The sequence below is a fragment of the Musa acuminata genome, chromosome BXJ2-6, assembly GCF_036884655.1.
Source record: "Musa acuminata AAA Group cultivar baxijiao chromosome BXJ2-6, Cavendish_Baxijiao_AAA, whole genome shotgun sequence".
Classification (NCBI taxonomy): domain Eukaryota; kingdom Viridiplantae; phylum Streptophyta; class Magnoliopsida; order Zingiberales; family Musaceae; genus Musa; species Musa acuminata.
The window spans coordinates 45,251,077-45,273,341 of record NC_088343.1 but is presented as its reverse complement, the minus strand read 5'-3'; the positions used below and the strand labels follow the sequence as shown (position 1 = coordinate 45,273,341).

General features: G+C 36.8%; 2 protein-coding genes across 5 annotated transcripts; both read left to right on the top strand.

Moving 5' to 3' along the window:
- Nucleotides 1–212: 212 nt before the first annotated feature.
- Nucleotides 213–13,901, top strand: LOC135615964 (arginine--tRNA ligase, cytoplasmic-like). 3 transcript variants are annotated; one of them, XM_065115090.1, is made up of 18 exons: nucleotides 213–325; nucleotides 834–955; nucleotides 1,856–1,986; nucleotides 2,243–2,318; nucleotides 2,492–2,593; nucleotides 2,676–2,891; nucleotides 5,202–5,282; nucleotides 6,038–6,121; nucleotides 6,325–6,429; nucleotides 7,104–7,282; nucleotides 9,658–9,742; nucleotides 9,931–10,132; nucleotides 10,290–10,359; nucleotides 10,753–10,822; nucleotides 11,434–11,523; nucleotides 11,636–11,704; nucleotides 12,809–12,907; nucleotides 13,632–13,901. In XM_065115090.1, exons 1-18 carry the CDS (start codon nucleotides 232–234, stop codon nucleotides 13,740–13,742), a joined length of 1,986 nt encoding a protein of 661 aa, XP_064971162.1. In that variant the 5' UTR covers nucleotides 213–231; the 3' UTR covers nucleotides 13,743–13,901. The 3 variants fall into 3 exon arrangements, with proteins under 3 accessions (XP_064971162.1, XP_064971164.1, XP_064971163.1); XM_065115092.1 differs by having other exon boundaries at nucleotides 221–325; nucleotides 830–955; XM_065115091.1 differs by having other exon boundaries at nucleotides 230–325; nucleotides 849–955.
- Nucleotides 13,902–14,251: 350 nt separating this feature from the next.
- On the top strand, nucleotides 14,252–21,623 carry LOC135615966 (transcription factor BIM2-like). Of its 2 annotated transcripts, XM_065115100.1 has the most exons (10): nucleotides 14,252–14,939; nucleotides 15,023–15,150; nucleotides 15,459–15,570; nucleotides 17,349–17,418; nucleotides 17,516–17,611; nucleotides 19,276–19,314; nucleotides 19,458–19,671; nucleotides 19,770–19,914; nucleotides 20,532–20,670; nucleotides 21,260–21,623. In XM_065115100.1, the coding sequence occupies exons 2-10, from the start codon at nucleotides 15,054–15,056 to the stop codon at nucleotides 21,365–21,367; spliced, it is 1,020 nt and encodes a 339-aa protein (XP_064971172.1). In that variant the 5' UTR covers nucleotides 14,252–14,939; nucleotides 15,023–15,053; the 3' UTR covers nucleotides 21,368–21,623. The 2 variants fall into 2 exon arrangements, with proteins under 2 accessions (XP_064971172.1, XP_064971173.1); XM_065115101.1 differs by lacking the exon at nucleotides 19,276–19,314.
- The last annotated feature ends 642 nt before the right edge of the window (nucleotides 21,624–22,265 follow it).

The window sequence follows — 22,265 nt, the reverse complement described above, 5'->3', positions numbered from 1 at the left end:
CATCCTTTGTTTCTTTTCATATTCTTTTCTTTTCCCTTGTGTCTCTCGGATCCGAGTCTCGGATTTTGATCCGATATGGATTTTCTTTCCTTATTTTTCTTATTTATTTATTTATTTTTTTCGGTGGCTCGCACGCGTCCCAAGTCGGCTAACCATGTGATTCGCACGGACCTAGAAACCCTACAATACCAGTGTGACGCACGCGTATTTAATCCGCTACCAAAAGCAGAGATGGCAGTAGTACTCGCCTTTCCTCCTGCTTCTGCTTCTGCTCGCTTCGACTCCCTCCGCCGCCGCCGCGCCATTACAACGACGCCCTTCTCCGGTTAGTTCTCACCTCATCCGCTCTCTCTCTCTCTCTCTCTCTCTCTGTCTCTATCTATCTTCGCCGGTACCACGCCGCTAATGAAGTTTAGGGTTCGACGCTTGGAGAATTCGTCTCTTCTTTTCATTTTTGTTTGGGGTAAATGCTTGATGCCTTTGATGCGATTTTGGTGCAAGATTCTTCCACTTCTTTAAATTTATCAATTGTTCTGTCAGCTTGGTGTTTTTGGTTCTTGGAATCCAGCGAATTATTGGTTCTTTGTTCCTTTCCTAGATGCATTTCCGTTCGCATTGATTGTGATTTCTGTGTTTTAGTGCAAGATTCTTTATTCCTTTTTGTAATTTCTGAATTTTGTTGTTCGGCCTGGTCTTCTCGGTTCTTGGATTCCGGCAAATTGATTGGTTTTTGATTCCTTTTCTTGGTTCTTGTTTTTTTTTTTTTTTTGGATGCTTTGATGATTTTCGGTGTTCTTGGATTGTTATGGTGTGGGGATTGTGAAACTAGGCAGGTTATTTTGGAGCAGCCTGTAGGAGACTTGTTTCGACGAGGACGAGGGTGCACGCCGCAGCCATGAGTGACGGGACGTCCGTGTCCACGACTGCCCCTCCGGAAGTGCCCACAACAAGAACTGTGAGTGAATGATTTGCGCCATCCAGTTGTTAGCGTTTAGATAAATTTCTTCCGGTCCTTAGGTGAAAGAAAGATGGCTTTATTTGATTCTGGATTTCGCCATGAATATGTTTATCTTTCTTTGTGGTGATGTGTTTCTCTAGCTGGAATCTAAGCGTTGATTGTGCAGAACTGTTGTTTGCTGCAGACGTGTTTGTTTGATGAAAATGCACTGCCTGATTAGCATAAACTCACTGCAAACAACTTGAAAATTTTTAATTTGGTGAAATATGAGTCATCGATCTGTAGGATAGGTTACTATGAGTTTTTCTTGGAAAGTACTATGTGGCTCTTACTCGAGTTTGGAGACATAGTGTATCAACCAATGTTGTAGATGAACTTGAATATTGGAATTCAATATAGCTGATGCTGGTTTTGGTTGTTGGTTAGCTTTGCATGTTTGCCTCAAATGATCACCTTTCTGTTCTAGATATTTACTTGCTTTCCTTGCGACACCATGGTTCACATCACATCACATACTTCTATATGTTCATGGCACAAAATAAAACGGTCAAGGGCTTGAATTATGTGCATGCATATTTATTTTTTAACTTGGACCAAGTAAACGGCACATGTAGATTGCATTTTTTTTAATTATTTGTCTTTCTTTTTGTGTTTGCCTTTTTAGAGATCGTAGAAACAAATGTGAAATCATTGCATGGTCAGTTTGATCTTTTCTGACCACGAGGTATGCACTTTCATGTTCTGAAGGTTGTTTGACATTTGTGACTAGGCCAAGTTGGGATGATCTGCTTATGGTATATGGTGACATTCTGCTAAATAAGAATAAATATATTTTCTATAAGAAAGTGGATTCTATAGATTGTTTGGTGGAACTAAATTTGAATATATCTGACTCAGGATAGAGATCGGATTGGAAGTGTCAAACAACAACTGTCAAGATTATTGAAAGAATCCCTTCAAGCTCTATTTCCATATGAAATTGAGCCCCTGGTTGCAGCTTGTCAAGCAAAATTTGGTGACTATCAATGGTATTGTTCTTATTGTATGTTTTAGTAATTAGATACTCTACATTTCATTATCTCTTTATTCCTATTGTTCTGTATATGACAAAGTGTTTATAGGATTGGTTGTCCTTTGAGCCATTAGCTATTATAATAAGAGTTCATTTGTTTTCTTGTCATCTTTTTGCTTTTCTATCGCTTTGTGATTGTGATTGTTATCTGTCAACTCTTTGCTTTGGTTTTGCTTTTGTCATTGAAGTTAACTATAACACTTCTATTGCAGTAATAATGCGATGGGCCTCTGGTCACAATTGAAGGGAAAACCGACAGAGTTCAAAAATCCCAATTCCATTGGCCAGGTATTTTAACTTGTATTTTCTGACAGCATCATCTCATGTATAATAAAGTTTAATATGCTAGTTTCAATTAACAGAAAGCCAATTCAGATGGCTGCCATTATGTTGCTTTTACTTACCATACTTTTTCTTGTGGTTACTATGGCAGTATGATTAACTATGATTTTCTTTTTCAGGCGATTGCCAAAAATCTTCCTCAGTCTGAAGTTATTGAATCTACCTCTGTTGCAGGACCTGGATTTGTCAATATAACTTTGTCAAACAAATGGATATCTAAGGTTAAAGAAACATCCAATGGTTTTGTATTTTTGACTCCATATCTTTCTGCTGCCATATTAGGCATAGTTTTTATTTGTGCAGCATATTCATAACATGTTGGTAAATGGTATTGAAGAATGGGCGCCAATACTTTCAGTTACTAGGGCAGTGGTGGACTTTTCATCACCCAATATTGCAAAAGAAATGCATGTTGGTCACTTAAGGTCCACCATAATCGGTGATACTCTTTCTCGCATGCTGGAGTTCTCAAATGTTGAAGTCCTTAGACGGAACCATGTTGGTGACTGGGGTACACAGGTGAACATTTTAAACTTATTATCTACTTGTATGGTTATCTAGATTTATTGGAATTTCTTCTTTTAAGTATGATCTCTGATTTCTCCATCTTTTACATATGCTAGAACCAAGGAATCAAATTCTGGTTCTGCCACTTGGTAAAAACTGGTTTTTCCCAGTCCAGCCAAGGAGACTACTGGCACTGATTGATATTATATTTTGTTTTCTCTTTTTGCTACTAGTGGACAATGTAAGACAGTATACTGCCTAGTAACTGCTGTCGTACTGGTTTGATTTGTTACTGGGACCAGCATCAGATTATGATTTAAATAGTTGACTAGAGCTTCTAAGTTCGAGTTCCTCTTAGAAAACCTTATGCACCATCTCTGCCTTCTCATGTTCTATGCTAAACTAGGTGTCTCGATCAAATGGGTCTTTTTTTCTTTGTTGAGATTCATAATGTAACTCCACAGTATCCAATATTTGCAAACTAAATGCTACCTTTTGCTAAGTTTACTATTGTAAACTAACATCTTATTTTGAAAGTATACAAGTTCATCGTATGCAAAAACAAGTTGCTTTTGGGCTTCCAACGAGGGAGTTGTGATGTTTTAAAGTGCCTATTTATGAAGCACTGGAACACATTCTGATATTGAAAATCTTGAGAAAGTAAGATGCAAAAATATGAAAACTGCTATTTAAAAATTATTTTGTTATATATTATGAGAATTTTATATATGAATGTTGTAGCCAAATATATCTGAAATATGATGGTAAATCATATACATTTTGCAACCAGTTTTCATATAAACCGGTGCAATAAATGAATCTGAACCCATAGTGGTGGATGGATGAGATGTTATCATGTGAGAACTAGTTGTTATCATAATTGATCAGTAATCTGATCTTTATGAGGAAGCAACTGGTCACTGATGTATTCAAAAGTACAGTTGGAGGGGCTTTACTCCTGAAGTCCTGCATTGATGGATCATACAGTCACTTGTCATGCATCTCCCTTTCTCTCTCTCATCTTCACTATGAATGTCACCTTCATCATCTCATCTGCACCAAAGATGCATTGCTCAATGTCCTTCAAATACACTTTCAAAAAAGACTCTCTCTCCCTCTCTCTATCGATCTTTCTCTCTTCTTCCCATGGCACGGAATTTCCCTTTGAAGTTCTGCAACAGTGAGGATTCTGGTCTCTAATAAGCTTCTCCTCTGGCTGTAGGAATGGTTGGAAGATAGCTGGGACTGCTGCCTCTCCTCTTCTTCCCATCATGTGTGGCTGTCTGATGTGGACATGTCAGGTGTATCTGTGTGTATCTGTCACATGGACCCGATACCTGAAATTCCATCTGCATGCCTCCTAGGCACCTTTATTCTGTGAACAGTTGAGGAACCACACTACACATGTGCCACAACTTTGTCCATATGTCATTATATTTGTGCATTTGGTGACATCAATGCAGTTCATTTTTAATTTTTTTAAAATATAATGAAGTAGAAATAAGAAAAACATATTCAAGAAGTAAATTGATAAATATATGCTAGTCCAAATCAAGAACTTATGACATGAGTATACTCATTAATATGTTATTTTGGTTATAAGTAAATACTCTAGTTCTTTATGTCTGATTATGTTAACATAACATAGAAAATAGAAATAGTAACAATGAGGTGGAAACATAGACCGCATATGTGATCTCATATCTTGCTTTTGCGAATTTCATATGCCATCTGCAATTACATTTTGCATGTATATGAGAATCACATAGATGTATGCAGCCAGATATATGGTTTGCTGCTTCAAATGGACATGAAGGCCTCATAGGCCTTATTTAATACTTATTTATATAATCACATATGCATATACATGTATTTAGATTGTTACAGAACATTATTTTACATGACATATTTGGTGAATGCATGATAATTCTCTAAGATTTTTTTTTTTAAGTGCTTGGTTGCATAATTGCATCTTTGTGTAATAGTAATTTCATCAATGTTTGTCATTTTGAACATGAATATAGTGTAGAATGTAAATAGTGCACTGTGGGTTGTCCTACAAATATTTTAATTAAGGATTTCTGTGTTGGTGCACAGACAGTGGACTGGTGTATGTCTGTGTAAACCTTGTGTGGGTACGAATCCTGCATCGTGCCTAGGCGTGTATGGCATGACAAGGATGCGTTACCTTTGTGCTGTCAGGGATGGCATGTTTTTGGCACATCGCTTGATCTTGCTTATGTGATTTGATTTTCCTACTAATTTTCTTTTTATTTTATATTTGATTATGATTATTTGACTGAAATTGTTTATGTTCTACAGTTTGGCATGTTAATCGAACATTTGTTTGATCAATTCCCTGATTGGGAGGATGCTGGGGATCAAGCTATTGGAGATCTTCAGGTTGGCTAGAATTTAATTAAATGCTAAATCATTTCTTATGTACTTAATGTAATAAATAAACTTTTGATTTATCTGTATGGTCTCATGCTTTTAAAGTTAAGGTGCATTATAACACCATGCTTAAAAAACTTATTAATTGCCAAATGCACACATATGGAATGGTCAACCATACAACTTAAATTATAACTTAATTCTTTTGGTTGAAATTTGAAAATAACACAGTTTATCTACATGTAGGCATGCCTTACAGATTAAACATAAATATCATGAGTGGGCTGGATTTTGTAAGTACCTCATAACTAGCATAATGCTAGGCTGTGTATATGATAACTTGTTTTTGGTCCAAATGGGAAAAAATATATTTTTTTGATAGATTATTTTTGGTTCAACTGCAAGTTTTTTCTGACGAACCTACCTTGTTCAAGTTTATTCTTGTGTAGATTGCATTTGACACACTTTGCCAAGTTTAAGTCATAATAGGATGTCTTTTAAGTTGAATCATCTGTCTATTTGGTCGTCAAATAGCAGACAAAGAATATGCCTTTTGTTCCGGAAATAAAAGAAAATACATTTTAATGTTTACACATGAAATCATCTGTTTATTGCTGTCTACAAGCATTGACTAATAAGTGCATTTCAACTTGCATTACGCTATGCAAAATAAGCAAAAGATCAAACTTTGACCATTTCAGTCAGAATCATCTGAGTGATTTTCTTATTTGTTGCAATCTAACTTCATTTTGTGGCACTTACAGGCATTCTATAAGGCATCAAAGCTTAGGTTTGATCAGGAACCAGCTTTCATGGCAAGGGCACAACAAGCAGTTGTTAGGCTGCAGGTGAGTATTACACATTTTTTACCTGCGGGGATGAATATTCATACAACAGTATGCCTTATTGTTGATTTATGTGGATGAATATGTATGTCATTATGTTTAGTCTACTAACGAATGGGTTGCCGGAGATGCATTCTTTGCAGTTTTTTTCAGGTGTGCATTTCCTTCTGTTGTAATCTTTCGATTGTTAATTTATTGTACTGTAGAGTGGGGAAGACAAATATAGGCATGCTTGGAAAAAGATATGTGAAATCAGTAGGAAGGAGTTTGACCTGGTTTATCAGCGCCTTCAGGTCCAGTTAGAGGAGAAGGTATAATAACTTTATCACGGCCATAAATTTTTTTGCTTCGATTAGAGTTATGAATTTTCTTTTGCGCAGACATCTAATGTAATAATTTTACTAATCATGGCTTGATTTGGCATAGTTGCATGTAGTAATAACTTCATGGTTAATGGCAGCACAAAATTATGAAAATGATGTCTAATTATTATTATTATTTTTTCAATAAACCCATGGCAAGATATGCACTGAGCTGGTCTGATACGGTGCTTGTATATGCTGCAGCATGCAAAACTATGCCTTAGCACCATTAAGCTTGAGATTGTTGTTGCCAATCTCACTTCTATCTTATATCTGGGGAGAATTGGATTTCCCAACTTACTGGTTAGGCAGATTTTCTGCTTGAAACTATTCAATTTGAATGAAACTAAATGATTTTGAATGATCTATTGCATGTGCAAGAATGCTTTGACTTATCCTGAATTTATATGATTGCATTTACTTTTTTGATGTTTAATTTCAGAAAAGTTACTTATGACTGAGACTTCTTTCTCTTATGTTATATTGGTCTTGTTTCATTTGTTGGCACCAAAGGTTCTACTGTTGTCTACTATTTTCTCTAAGATGTTTTTTTTTTATTTTATCTAAAGTATCATACTTGTAAAATAAGCTAACACCAGAAAATTCTGTTTCTTTCTATGAAGGGCGAGAGCTTTTATAACCCTTACATTCCAGATGTGTTGGAGGAGTTCAATAAGGAAGGACTGATCAAGGAAAGTGATGGTGCTCGTGTGGTGGAGATAAAAGGACATAACATTCCTTTAATTGTTATCAAGAGAGATGGTGGATACAACTATGCCTCCACTGATCTGGCTGCTCTTTGGTTAGTATGCAATATTTTGTTTATCTTGTCTGACAAAATGCTCTTGAGATTTGAGAATGTTCCAAAATGCTTCTAGATCTTTAATGTTAACTTTGACTGAGTTAGCTTCTTTCTCTCTCTCTCTCTCTCTCTCTCTCTCTCTATATATATATATATATATATATATACCGTACCAATGTTTCGAGGTTGGCTCGGTATGGTATGGTACCGTGTATCGCTCGGTACACCAGGGCGTACCGAGTGGTTTTAAATATTTTTTCCTCTTACTGTAGTAATGTAGCAGTGCTATAGTGTAGCACTGTAGCACTTTCCATCCGGTAGCGGATGGTCCTCTTACCGGAATGTCGTTGGAGGGGTACATACCGCCCGTACCGGGCGGTACTGTTCGAAATTACATACCATGTGTATATATATATGTATATATGTGTATATATATATATATATATATATTTGTATATATATATATATATTTATATATACATATATTTGTATATATACATACATATATATATATACATATATATATGAAACATTGATTTAAAAAGTGTTAGGCACCAAGGTCCAAAAACGCTCGAGGCGCTAGGCGCTCGCCCGAGCAAAGTGCGACGTTGAAATATGAAAATATATAATATAATTATTTAAATTTTTTAATAAAAATATATTATTAAATTAATCTAATAAATACAAATACTATTACTAGTATATAGTATACTGTTAACAGTATACTATCGAAAGAGGAGAAGAGTGTGAGGGAAGAGTCGAAAGTTCGAGGGTGTTGATTGAGAAGAGTGGGAGCGGTAGCTGCGAGCGACAATAGTGGCAGCGGCAGCAGTGATAGCGAGAGCGGCAAGCGGCGACAGTGGCACCAGCAACAACGAGCAGCGGGAGCGGAAGCGGCGAGCTGAGACAGTGGCCATGGTAGTAGCAAGCAGTGGGAGCGGGAGCGGTAGCAGTGGCAGCGAGAGCGACGAGCGGCGACGACAGCAACGGCAGCGGCGGTAGTAGCGTGAACAGCGAGCAAGGTTAGGGTTGGGGAAGTCACGCTGATATCGATGCTTTAGTTGGTTCGATTGAACCAACTAAAGTACCGGAGACCGAACCAGACCTCAAACGTTGGTTTGGTCACCTGGTTTAACCCAGGTGCTCGCCCGAAGCTCCTGGCGCCTAGAAATGAAGCGAGGCGCTCGGACTCGCTTCGCCTGAGCGCCTAGGGGAGCACCCGAGCGCCTTTTTAAATCACTGATATGAAATGCATGTTAAGATGATTGCCCCTTCAACCTTTAGTTGATCTTATCAGTACAATCTCATATGTCATGGTGAGAATTCATCTAATTCTGACGCTCCTGCTAGGAACTTATGATGAGTTCTATGAAAGTTAGATTGTAATTGTGTCCAAGGTGTTTTTACTTCAGGACATGGACTAATTTCTATACTTTTTTGTTGTGAATTACTGAATTTGGTACTCCACTTTTTTCTTTTTTTTTTAGCATCCTTCAGTTGGAATTCATACATATTTGCTGTTCCCAGTTTTTTATTTTGGGAAAAGCTGATTAATTGATTTGTTTCATGGAATTCTGCTTTTCCAACCCCTGAAATTCCTTGTATACTTGTTGGATATTGGCTTTTAGATTTTAACCGTTGGATCTCTTCTTTTTTTTTATGAATGGGTTTGTTGGTCCTGAAATGTTTTATGGCATTGTTACACATTGATTATGTTGGACTCTTGTTACACATTGAATTTCTTTGTGATTTATTTCTTTTTCAACGAGTGCCAACTTTTTTGGCTAGCCTTTTTTTTCTTGAAGCACTTAAGCTTGTACCCTTTTTTTTAATGATTTTGGTGACAACACATGGGTCCCGGGATATATGCTGGCTGTTACGTCTGCAACCAGGAACATAGAGGAGAGTAAGTGGTGTCTGTCCCTTCTATTTGTCTCTCTCAATGAGCAGATGATACCTGGGATTATTGAAATTGGGTACCATTAAATTTTGAAACATCACATTTTTTTCTTTATTGAAATTGATAATCATGAAGGTTTGCTATTGTAAAGAAATAAAAAAACCATCAAAATTTTTTTTATGTAATGCTTATTTGTGTACCATTGTAACTTCTTAAGGACTGTCAGAGATTTTTTTAATAGTTGCTTTTTACTATAACCTGAAGTTGCAGTATAATCTATTTTCTGTCTCATACATATTTTTTATTCTTTTAAAGGGTAAATTCTTTCTTTTGGTGTAGAATTACACTAATAGGTCATTTTGTAACTGCTTGTCGGTGCATTACTGTTTTTTGTTGATGATGATGTTGTGTTGTTCAATTTTGTAAATGCTTATCATTGATTATTTACTTGTCTCATAAACCATAAACTTTGAAGGTACCGGTTAAATGTGGAGAAGGCAGAGTGGATTATATATGTAACTGATGTTGGTCAGCAGCAGCATTTCGATATGTTTTTCACTGTATGTATTCTGTGTGATAGATCTTAGCATACACCAATTCTGTTGATAATTTACTTGTTGGGATTTGTTTTGTGGGTCAACTCTGTGAATAATTTGTTGGCTTTCTGTGCTGCAGATAATCTGATATCCAATTGATTATTACTAAATATATGATTTTCCATAATAGGTGCCACATTATTTTATTTCAGGCTGCTAGAACAGTTGGTTGGCTTCCAGATCCTGCTAAAAATACATATCCAAAAACAAGTCATGTGGGATTTGGTCTAGTTCTTGGATCAGATGGAAAGCGCTTTCGAACACGTAGCTCTGAAGTTGTTCGACTGGTAGAGTTACTTGATGAAGCTAAAAGTCGCAGTAAAGCTGAACTGAAGAAGCGTCTTGAGGATAATGGTATGCTAATGGTCTGGTTGTTCCTTTTGGCCTATTTATTCTACATTTGTGAACATTTAATATTCTCATTTTGTCTGAGCATCCTATCATCAGTTATTTTTGTCAAAAATTTTCAGTTCTCTAATTCAAGCAATCTATTGGGATACTGTTGACATAGGTAAAATTAAAGACTGGAAAGATGATGAGCTTGATAGCACTGCTGAGGCAATTGGATATGGTGCTGTCAAGTAAGTATTTAGAACTTTGAGTTGGTACTTAAGCTCCATAATATCAAAAGGAAAATGATATTGGTAATGCTGTCGCCCTACGATCTCTGATTCTCTTTCTTAGTCTCATCACTGAACCTTAGTTTAATTTGAAATGAGTACTTCCTGTACATGCTTAACTGTTATTATGTGCACCCTTGAAAAGATAGTATTATCATTAAATGTGATACATCATGGATATTTTCCTTTATTAGGTGAAATAGATTAACTTTTCATACTTTTCTTAGAGAACAATTCATTTAAAATGCTGAGGTGTTTGTTTTTTTTAAACTCATGTATAAGATTTCTAATCCTGTTTGAATCATTGATGTATTATACTATGCTATTAACTGTCTATTTCATTTTTTTGAACAGATATGCAGATCTGAAGAACAATCGTCTGACTAATTACACATTTAGTTTTGATCAGATGCTAAATGACAAGGTCTGTTGATATTTTTTATACCTATGGTTATTTTGGAAATACATCCAAGTGATGCCTTATGGTCGACTAGGTTTAGTTAGGGTTTTATTTGAGTATAGGCTGGGAGGTTTAAAGTGTTTTTTTCCTGTTATTTTTGCGGACATTTTTGTGTTATTTGTTTACTGTATTAAAAGTGTAAGCTTTAGTTTATTCAAAACTTATCAATTTAGGGGTGTGTCTTTGTAGATTTGGATATAGTTTCTACCAAGTTCCTTTCCTCTTTAGTTTTCTAAATCTATCAGTTAGCATTTCAAGATATGATATTCATCTAAGAAGGATGCATCTGGTCAGTAATGGGCCAGTAATAAACTATGTATTACCTTAGCCCCCTATTTATGGAATTTGGTTGGATTATAATTAGAAGAAGGAACATTTGCTCCTTTATCATTATACATGATGTCATTTGTATATTGTGGCTGTAATAAATAACAGCACATACAAGTAATATTTAATTCTCTTCTAATAGAAAATATACCCAAATCCTTAACTTACTGAGTGGATCCGAACCATGTACCACTCTTTTTGAAGCAAATTTTACTTATATCTTGTATTTTCTATTATTGTTTGAGCAGGGAAATACTGCTGTTTATCTATTGTATGCACATGCTCGGATATGTTCCATTATCAAGAAATCGGGTAAAGAGATAGAAGAGTTAAAGAATGTAAGTCAATTACTTTTGAAGGGAGAAACAAATTGGGGTTGCAAGTGCTTCCGTTGTTCACTTTTATTGTTCACTCAGAATATCTTTCTCACATAAATCTTCTTTTGTGCAGTTGGAAGCCATTGTGCTGGGTCATCCTGATGAGCGTGCCTTGGGACTTCATCTTATTCAATTTGCAGAGGTATGAAAGAGTCTGTTTGTATATCAAATAATTATCTTGTTACTTGGCTGGGAGTTTTGGTTTTTCATATTTTGTTTCAGTTGTTGCATCAAATAAATGTGCATAGAGTGTTTTCTTCATTATATTGTGGTGACATTAGATCTTAAATACTATTCTACAAATTTATTGGAACCTTTAAAGCTAGTGAAATGACAAAGTTGTGTACTTTTATGCAAGGATTAAAATCTTGGACAAGTATAGAGACCTTTAAATGTCTGGACTGTGCAGCCCCAGTCTATATAGTGTATGGACTGGGGTGAGAAATGGGAAGAAAGGAACCCAAGCTCAGTTACCAAGGGGTGGACTGACCGTCTGTTACAGCTCTCTGTGGTTAACTCACTGTCCGAAAAATCCAGTCCAGTAAATGTATCAGCTAGTAAGGTCAGTATCGGACTGAATTGGACAAAAATTGCCTGGTTCACGTTCCAGATGGCCATCAGATTGATAAATACTAGTCTGTACAGACCGATACAACCTGTTTCTTACTCATTGGTTTATTGCACCGAATTGGACAAAAATTGCCTGGTTCATGTTCCTGATGACCATCAGATTGATAAATACTGGTCTGTAAAGACCGTTACAGCCTGTTTTTCACTCATTGGTTTTACCATAGTACCTGTGGTATAGTGATCGTACCACAATGCTATGTCATAAATGTGAAAAAAAGTGCCAAACACTTGACAATTAATTTGAGGGCTTGCTAATTATAACTTTCTTTACTGTCTGGTACTGCACCAAAGTGGGCAAAACTTGGTTGACCGTTAGATCAGTACATAATGGTTGGTTTATCATTATGACATATGATGGCAACAATACAGTATCGGTATATGATAAATGGAGAAAGAAGTGCCAAACACTCAACCGTTAATGTTGCCACTTCAATATACTCCTGTTGCTACTAATGTATGAATATATCCTCATTCACCACATGCCTCTTGCTTGTAAAATTTCATGAGAACAGTTATATTGGTTTGCGTTGTTTGGTTTTGATATTGATCGATATACATCATACATTTTGTTTGTTTTGACCTCTGATAAATGTAAATGTCATTCAATGAATTTCAGATAGTCGAGGAGGCTTGTTCCAACCTGCTTCCAAATGTTTTGTGCGAGTACCTATACAATTTGTCTGAGATGTTCACGAGGTTCTACACCAGCTGTCAGGTTTGTTTCCTGTTGTATGCTAGCCTGCATCCATTTTTTCTTTGTGAATCTCTGCAATCCCTCTGCATAGTTCTACTAAGTTGAATGGTAATCTATACTGAAAATGCAGTTGTATGGTTGAACTTTTAGGCAAACCAAGATCTCGCTTGTATATTATATGAAATTATGAACGAATGTGTATTTTGTTTCACTCGATCATACTTCTGAACACAATAAGTTGGTTTGCTTGCCTTCCCTAAAGAATATTGAATCTAGCTTCACTAGTATAGAAGCACAGTAACATAACAACCATTCTTAAGAAGGTCTACTTCAGTCAGTAGATCAAAAGCAAGGGAAGGAACAGCGCAAAGATTCTAGGCGAAAGTAAGCGCCGCTAGTGTTCGGTTGTCTGCCAATTCAATTCTTCTTTCTTTATCTAGTACTATAAGGGGGTTGCTTGGCCCTGATTGAGAGTTGTATAGCAGTTACTTGTCTAGTAGTGACTTGGCGGATCAGGATCAGTGCTAGGAAATGATGAAGTTCTTTTTCTTTTTCACCCATTCAACCCATGGTTGGTCCCAATAGCCACTTAACAATTTGTTAAATTCAGCATCATATTTTTCTATGATAAAGTTTTTAAATCTTTTTCTTAACAGTATGTTCTGACATAGCACACTTAAGTGGTTGCTCTTATGGCATAGCACACTTAAGTTATTTGAACTGTATGTACTTTGGTGCGTGGCAGGTGAATGGGTCCCCGGAGGAAGCAAGCAGGTTGTTGTTATGCGAGGCAACCGCAGTCGTCATGAGGAAGTGTTTCCATCTTCTCGGAATCACCCCTGTTTACCGGATATGAAAGACTGTCAGTTTCGAGTATCAGTTGTAGTCGTTGGCTGAGGTCTCAAAAATGAATCCATTTGTCATTTTATTACCAAGTGAAATGAATTCAGTACTAATGGTAAATGCATTAATGATGTACTGTTTTATTTATAGGAGAAACCAAAGCATTGTCATACTGTTACCTTGCTTGATACTTGTATTGCAATTATCTTGGCAATTCATGTCGGACATCTCAATTGTGGGGCTGGGTCATGGCTTTATTTATTAGGATTCAACAGAATGTAGATGTTGCAGGTACCTATCTTTAATTAATTTATTTATTTTCTAATTACACTAGTTATTAGCTTTATTTAAGGTCAATAAAATCCTGATGAACATATTTATTCCATGACAAGGGCTCTGGTGGTTGTGGGTGTCACATGAGATCCATGTGATCGACACGTGAGGACGCACGCGGCCCACGAGCTGACGCAGAGGCTCCTCACCACCCAAAAATATGTAGAAAATTTTTAAGTTACCCAGGCCGACATGATCTGCGTCGTTACCCGAGAAAGATAAAGAGACACCACAGTGCGACATGGGCCCCGATTCATCGGTTGCCAAACGGTGACCGGAGTACAGAACGAAGGCCGTAAAGGTTGCGTACGTAAAGATCACGAAACGAAATCGTTTCGGACCTCAGAGTTGCCATCCAAAACCAAATCGAAAGGCCCACGCAAAATCCGCTCCAGAAAATAACACACGCGAGTCAGAAACTTAGATATCGGCGATAGTTAGCAAGACGTTGTGGATGGAGCTATTTTTTCACTTCAGCCCCTGAAAGGTGACCAGAATCCCAACGAACATGAAACCCAAAACAACAATACTCCACCAATATCTTTTGGTTAATTGCATCTCAATTTAATTATGTGTTCTCATCACATATTATCATTTCTTATATGCGTCGTTTCTCCAATGTTTCGAATGCTGGAGCCAAAATAACCGGGATGGATGGCTAAAGCACAAGGGTTGTTCTTGGAAATATCTTATAGTACAAGGATTGAGATGCAAAATAGATGATTTTTGGAACTCTAATTATGTCTTTTGGAAGAGAATTAATTATATAGGGCGTGGTCTTCCCCTCCGAGCTCTCCTCGGTGTTTCTTTTTTACTCCGCAGCGCAGTGGCCGGCCACCTCTTTCCTCCTTGCCCGCTCCACCGCCTCCGTTGTCAGGTCCATCTTCTTTTTCTTGTCCTTTAATTTCCTCCCTCTGGGCTCCTGGGAGCCGTGGGAGTGGCTTAACTTGTTTCATACAGGAACCGCTGGGCTCCGGAGAAGGACCGATCCATGGAGACCGCTGCGTCGAGATCCAGCAGGGGCTTTGACGAAGATGACGACGATGATCAGGAGTTCGGGAAGAGAGATGGTTCCTCCTTCCACAGAGGTGGTTCCTTTTCCCTTCGGTTCCTCGCTTCTTTATCACGGTTCTCTGATTTGTTTTCTCCCGGTCAGCTGCTCTCCGCTGCACCGTATTTGGCGTGCCTAAACTGCGCCGGCACATTATGTGGAAACCTATTCGTTGGTTGTCTGATCAAGATGACATCTTGAGTAATTGTGAAGGAGAAATTTCATCTTGAAAACTCCCATTTTGTTGGGTGTTTTTAGTGGTAGCAATTTAGCTTGTCCGTACAGCGATGAAATTCTGCAATTTCATGTTATACTGCTTATGCTTGCCTTGTTCATGGATAGCAGATTTGACTACTAGGGTGGATGGAAAGGGAAGCGGCACTGATGAGCTGCCCGCTACCCCTAAATCAAAGCATTCGGCCATGGAGCAGCGGAGAAGAAACAAAATCAATGACAGGCAAGTTGATGATACCATAACATTTGCACAATGTCCAATTCTGCATTATGTTTTTCGTGTTTCTGCTCAATTCCATTCTTCTAGAAATTTTGATTGAACTGTTTGTTCAATACTCGATGTAGTTTCCTATCCTGGTTCTCCTTATTGCAATGTTTTATTTAGTATACTGCTCAAGTGAAAGTAGTATAAGACCTATTGCTTTGTGAACTTGTTTACTCCTTTGACTTAGCATGATAATAATAAACTTAAGCCATAATGTACTTTGAGATCTTCTGGAAACAAACAAAATGAAGTTACTACTAAGAATGGCAAGTATGTGACTACATTTGGCTTACATGATAAGAATTGCAAGTATCAGTTTATGTCTGGGAAATGGAATGGTTTGCGGAGAGGGAGCCATATGGTACTAGGCCTTTCTTTCTGTGGAGGAGTTAGCTGGACAATTGACCAGAAGAAAGACTCCCTCAGGTGAGGAACTGACAAGGAAGGAAGCACTGAAAGATGTGACAGGGTGAGATCTGATGAGGAAAAGAAAGAAGGTTAAGAGATTGGTTGTAGTGGCACTGGTCTTATCTTTCTTGTTCCAATAGAAGACATGATCTGCTTACCAGTAGTGTCAAGGAACTCATGGTCCTGACAGTTATGGAGAGGCATTGGTGGCCGTGAGGTGTGAACATGACACTTTGCATGACGCAACATCAACACTATCAGACCTAGAAAACAATAGATGGACTACCCCTTGGTTGTTAATTGGTTAAATAGGGTCTAAAGAAGAAGGTCGAATTTTGGTTGCCTGGTCCTTGGAACTCCTGTGGTTGGAGTCCTTTTACAATAAAACATGCAATATGAAGATATGGTTCAATTATCAGCTGCATAGAACCCGCCCACATGGAGAAGTTTTTTTCCCCAGTTTTCTCCAGGGTTATAGAACTTTCAATTACTAATTACGTCAAGCTTTTTGCAAATTCTTGTTTGTTTGATGCCATGAAGTTTGTTTTGATGATTAAAGAGTCCAGAGCGTACTATACTAATTGGAATGAATTAAAACTTCACAGCGGAGTAATTAGTTGGAGCATAAATAGTCTTCATTCTGCAAGATAAGAACTGCTCAACACGAGTCCTTTCTCGACTAGAATAAGATGTCATTGTGTTTTACTACCTTTGTAATGTCTGGATTGATTTTTTGTTAGTATTTCTAGTATACATTTTAGGACATTTTAAGAGTATATTTTCAAGTGAATTTTGCGTCTAAGAGATCCAAAATGTGTTTAGTGCATGTCGAGAAGTTATTTTGCTAAAAGTATTCATACTCTGAGAGTTCTAAAGTCTTATTTTAGTAAGATTTTGGAAGTTGAATCAAATAGCTTTCTTCCAAAAGAACTTGTAAGGTCCAAAGGCCACACTTGGATGTTATCGATTCTCTTATGCAATGTAAGTTACTTTAGATTAGTAGCTTAATTATATAGTTGGTTCTTGATAGGTTGTGAGATCTGTCTTTTTTTTCAAATTGGAGAAAGCCCTGACCTGTTAGGAGGGTCAAGTTCCATCAATCTGGAGAGTTGAGCAAACTTCTTTCAGTTGAGTGGTCAAAGAAAAATTCTTTATTTCTCAAATTTCCTTCCTATTTAATTTTCCATATATAGTTATATGTGATGTTGCTAACTTTAATGTCTCATTTACGACAAGATATTCTATGGCGCATTTTGCTATGCTGTGCAGATTAGTATTGCCTTTTTTGTAGATTGATATTTTGTATTTGAATTTTCTTGTACTTGCAGATTTCAGATACTTAGGGAACTCATACCTCACAGCGATCAGAAGAGAGATAAAGCATCATTCCTTTTGGAGGCATATACCATGCGGATAATGCATAATTACATTGTCTTTTTTTCTTCATCGATCAAGTTTTTTTGGCATTTATGGTTTTGCTTTCAACATGTATCAGGTCATTGAATACATCCGGTTTTTACAAGAGAAAGCTCAAAAGTCTGAGTCTTCTTACCCAGGATGGAATCAGGATAATGCCAAGTTAATGCCTTGGGTAATTATTTGTGAAGCTTTGTCTTATATATGTGCATGACTATATATACAAGTTTTCTCAAAGAATATAATTGGTGTTGGAATTCAGTGTCTTATATCCCTTTTGTAGCAATAGTGCCTAAATTATTGCATCCATCTTTTCTTTAATGTCATAGGTATTTGCTTATGTATCTTTTTTAGCAAAATTCTGCTTTAGACAAGGTCATCGCTGGTAGTAAGCTATTGGTACAATAAATTGTTTAGAATACGGAAACTACCTGGACCTGTTAATTTTGCTACCGAAAATATTTCCTATTGATGGTACTATGGTCTTGGAATCTGCCTAGACTCACTTATATCGTTTAGACAAATTTCTTGCAGCTTAATGTATGGTTCTTGAATTTGTTATATAAAGCCTTTCAATAGTTGTGAAATAAAATGAAGAGGATTTACATATTTATCCATCCAAAGTTTGGAAATAGCATAGTTGTCATTACAAGTTTAAATATAGCATATGTGTCCCTCGAAATATTAAGATCCTCACTAAGTGTTATTGCCATTGAGATCAATCCAACAACTCAGGCTAATCATTTGAAATTGTGGTTGGTTAGTTCGTTTGAGTTCAAGAAATATATAAAAAAATATAAAACACCAAAACCCATTGACTTTGGATTGATAGATGTGAAATTTTGCCTAAGAAGGAAGACATTGTTGGAGCACAAAGGAAAGATTGATCTTTGCATGGAATTGAAATTTGTTACTCTATTCTTCTGTGAACTGAGTCAGCTAACATAAATTACTAAGATATTGGTCAAAAAACATACAAATGAATGACCTTATTCAAAATAAACTCTCGCAATAGATTCCATGTAAAGAAGGCAGCCTGGCAAAAAAGATGCACTATTGTAGGATCCAGTGGGGTCAGTTTAAGTAGTGTTACCCCTGCAAGCTGTTTTAATGACTTGAACCTTGGTGTCCAAATCATGAGATTCCATGAGCTATGGGAAAATTCATTTTATGTTTTAATCAGTTTGCCATTAATTATTAGTTGTAATTTGGGATTCACATGCGAATGACACATTCGAATGGGACAGTTGCTATGCCAGCTCATGCTGGAGGTGCCAACATATGACTAAGCTGGTTTGCCGATGCAAGTGCATGTTGATCTGCATGGGACGGTACAGAATTGTTAGATACCTAAGAGGCATCAGCACGCTTTTGTACTAAGATATGACAATCCTTGTTATGAATAAGCTCGTAAACTTTATACTTGTTTTATCATGGAAAACATGTGAACATGGTTGTTAGTCTTATTGAGTCTTTGTAAAGCATGAAACCCCAAAGGTCTCACAGAATTCTGCTTTTCTGCATCTACTTCTGTGTTTTAATGGAATCCTTTGCTGACTAATATTTGCATAGTGAGTGCATATTTCACTGAAATAGCTCATATACCTTACTTTTATATCTATCACAGTCAACAAAACACTGCTCACAACCATTAGGTTATCTTTTGGTCTTTACCTTGGTCTAACTGATTTGTGACTATTGGGAGTGGTTTTAGCTGGGCCCAAATTATTTGTTATTCTTTTAGATGGGTCCAAATTAATTTTGAAATCTTGATTACTTATGCGGGTAGAGGGACTCTACTTATTTTTTGGTTTGTTGTTTCTTATTCTTCTTTGGCAGGTAAAAGTCTATTACAGGTCTTTTTGGAAAAATGCACAGGTGCCTGCCATTTAGAGAACTTGAATATAAATGCACATTTTGTGCTTCTTTGTCTTTAGGAAGCTCTTATGGTGATATTATTCTTTGCAAAGAGTTTAATTTTTCTACCTACCCAAAACCCCTTCTTTTTTCTCCTTCAACAGAATAACAATCAAATCCCTGTAGATGGTCTATCTGACCCTTCTCCAGTCATAAGAAATGGTTCTGCTCCTCCTGCATCTGCCTTCTCTGGACAGTTCGATGAGAGTAACATTCCAGTTGCACCTGTAATGCTCTCAAATGCACAGAATCCGACAGAATCTGATGTGACAGCTGGTCTTTCCTACAAGATAATGGAAACTGCTACAGGTTTTGCCAGTAAGTTGGTCGCAACCTTTTTCCTGGCCAAACTTGATTTTCTTTTAGGAAGGTAATTGGTGTTGCTAAGTCACAACAGAAATTGACTTCATATGCAGATAGTATGCCATCCCAGGCTCAGTCACATTGGTTGGGAGCATCCAGCCCTGCTGATTGTGCTGTAAATAATGAGATCTTGAATGAGCATGAAGAGTTGATAATCGATGAGGGCACAATTAATGCATCTGCTACCTACTCGCAAGGGTGTGTGCCATATAATTATTAGATTAATCGCTAATGTAGTATAAGTCTTTAGAAATTGCAATGATATCTGTTTTCATTGTGCTGCTATGTTTTAATTTGAATTATCTCTCTGTTTAGAATTTTCTTAACAGGAAGATGCTTGCATATGCTAATTTCCGTCTCTATGCATCATTTTATTAATTTTTGGCAGCCATTCTTGCTTTCCTTTCCTTCTATCCTTTCTTTTTAACAAATTTTGCTCTTTGCTACTAGATTTATAATTGGAGAATCTAACCAACTTGAACAAGCATAACACCATGTTGTGCTTTAGAAATCCAGAGTGAGATTTGTGGATGATATTAGTATCGTTAAGTTGATCTGTTACCTGATCTTCTGTTTCGTTTTACTCTTCTAATTCTCATGTTGAGGATTTCTTAACATTTGCAGATATATGTTATTTTGTGTACTTGGATTTTTGTTTTCCCCTTCCTCCCGTGACTTACTTTGTATGAATGGCACTCAAACCGGCCATTTGATTTTTTTTCTGAAATATATGTTTCTTTGTCCAGTTTTTGCAAGCTCGTTAAACTTGATTTGGTTTATGAACGTCACTAACTATGAATTTTGTTGTCGAACAGGCTTTTGACGACACTAACTCAATCATTGCAAAGTTCTGGCGTAGATCTGTCTCAAGCCAGTATTTCTGTACAGATCAATCTTGGTAAGCGTGCAACTAATAAGAGAGCTGGTGCCACTTCTGCATTGTCCAACTCCAAGGTACACTGCTCTTTTATTGTAAATAGTAGTATATGTAATTCTGATCTGCTCCTTGGTAATCAATCTTCTATATATTGTTGAAATAGTGGATTGTGACATTGTTCCAGTCCTTTTTATTTTTATCTAGTCAAAGAGCCTACCATAACCTTTTACATCAAGTGCAAATTATTTGTCTTTGTGTTACGTTATATATTATGTTACTTAAATATCTTATAAGTCATCAGACAACTGTTTTATTTTTCAAAAAAATATTAAATAATAGGTTTTCAGGTTTGATATAACCTCCATTTTCCATTTCAACTTAACCCTTGGAGTTTCAATAATTTTTCCTTTTTGGAAAAATTAGGTACTAGCTTTGTCTTTGGGCCTTGGTTTATATGTTCATCTTGCAGTGGATATTCTAATCCATTCCTGCATGTACTGGGCATATGTTTATTAATTACCCTTTGCCGAGGTAGCATGTACAAACATATAAAATCAATAATACTTGTGGTTCTTAGAGTCTTCTAGCGATCATTCTTTTTGTTTTTCTTTGTACCTTTTTCTCATAAATTGCCTTGTGTCCTACTTTTTCTCCTGATCTTTGCAGAATCCAGATGACCCTGCACCAACAAATCAAGCAGGTGGTCACTCCATGATGAGGAACATCAGTGAAGAATCTTCACAAGCAACCAAGAGACACAAAGCAGATAACTAGTGCTTCCTTTGTTTGTCAGTACATTGATGAACCCTTGAGATGAATGTATATTCTGATCATCCTTCGAGGTCTTACCGTTGGCATATTAACATCATTCAAGTACTACTATATCCTGTGAAGAGGCTTCCATTGCCATATTAAGCTGTGTTTCATTTATAGGCTTCCTTTCATTAAGGTTTGTATTCTCCAAGAATTTCTGTTGTAAATTAACCACAGATAATTCCATCTCATTGGTAGTGTATCCACAATTTCTGGATGTGGAGAATGTTTTCCTTTCTTTCATTCCTCCTTCCTATACTGGAATCTCTATGCATTCTCATCTGTGGACCATTAGACTTGGGACTGTGCCTCCTGTCTTATTCGTTCTATTGTCTTCTCTCGGACACTCGTGCTGTATGTGGAATAAACATGTTTACCTAATGTCAAAAACCTCCTGCGCTGAAAAGGGATGCACCAAGTGAGGGAAGTGAAGATATTGCAGGGGTAAAGAAAGTAGGGAGGAAGACCGTTGGAATTATTGGACAGGGATGTTAGCACATTTATACACACACAAGTAGTAGACAAGCTTTCTTGTCCCACGAAAACAGATCACAGAGAGTGGAACTATTAGGTCAAAGTGTTTATGAACAACAGAATGACAATAATTTCATCCGAAATCATCTCGTATGACTAATCCAAAACATTGATCTTCATCGAAATATAATCGAAGCATATGTGTGCCACTATCCAAACTCATTTCTGATAGCCCTTCTTTTAACCAAAACCTGTTTCTTTTGTAGCACATGACGAATCTGGTAACAGATCAGGGGAAAAATAAATCAAACTTTGCTCCGGTGATTCATAACCATTCATCACGTAATTCATATCGAATGATAAGAACAAAGAAGATACTCCCAAT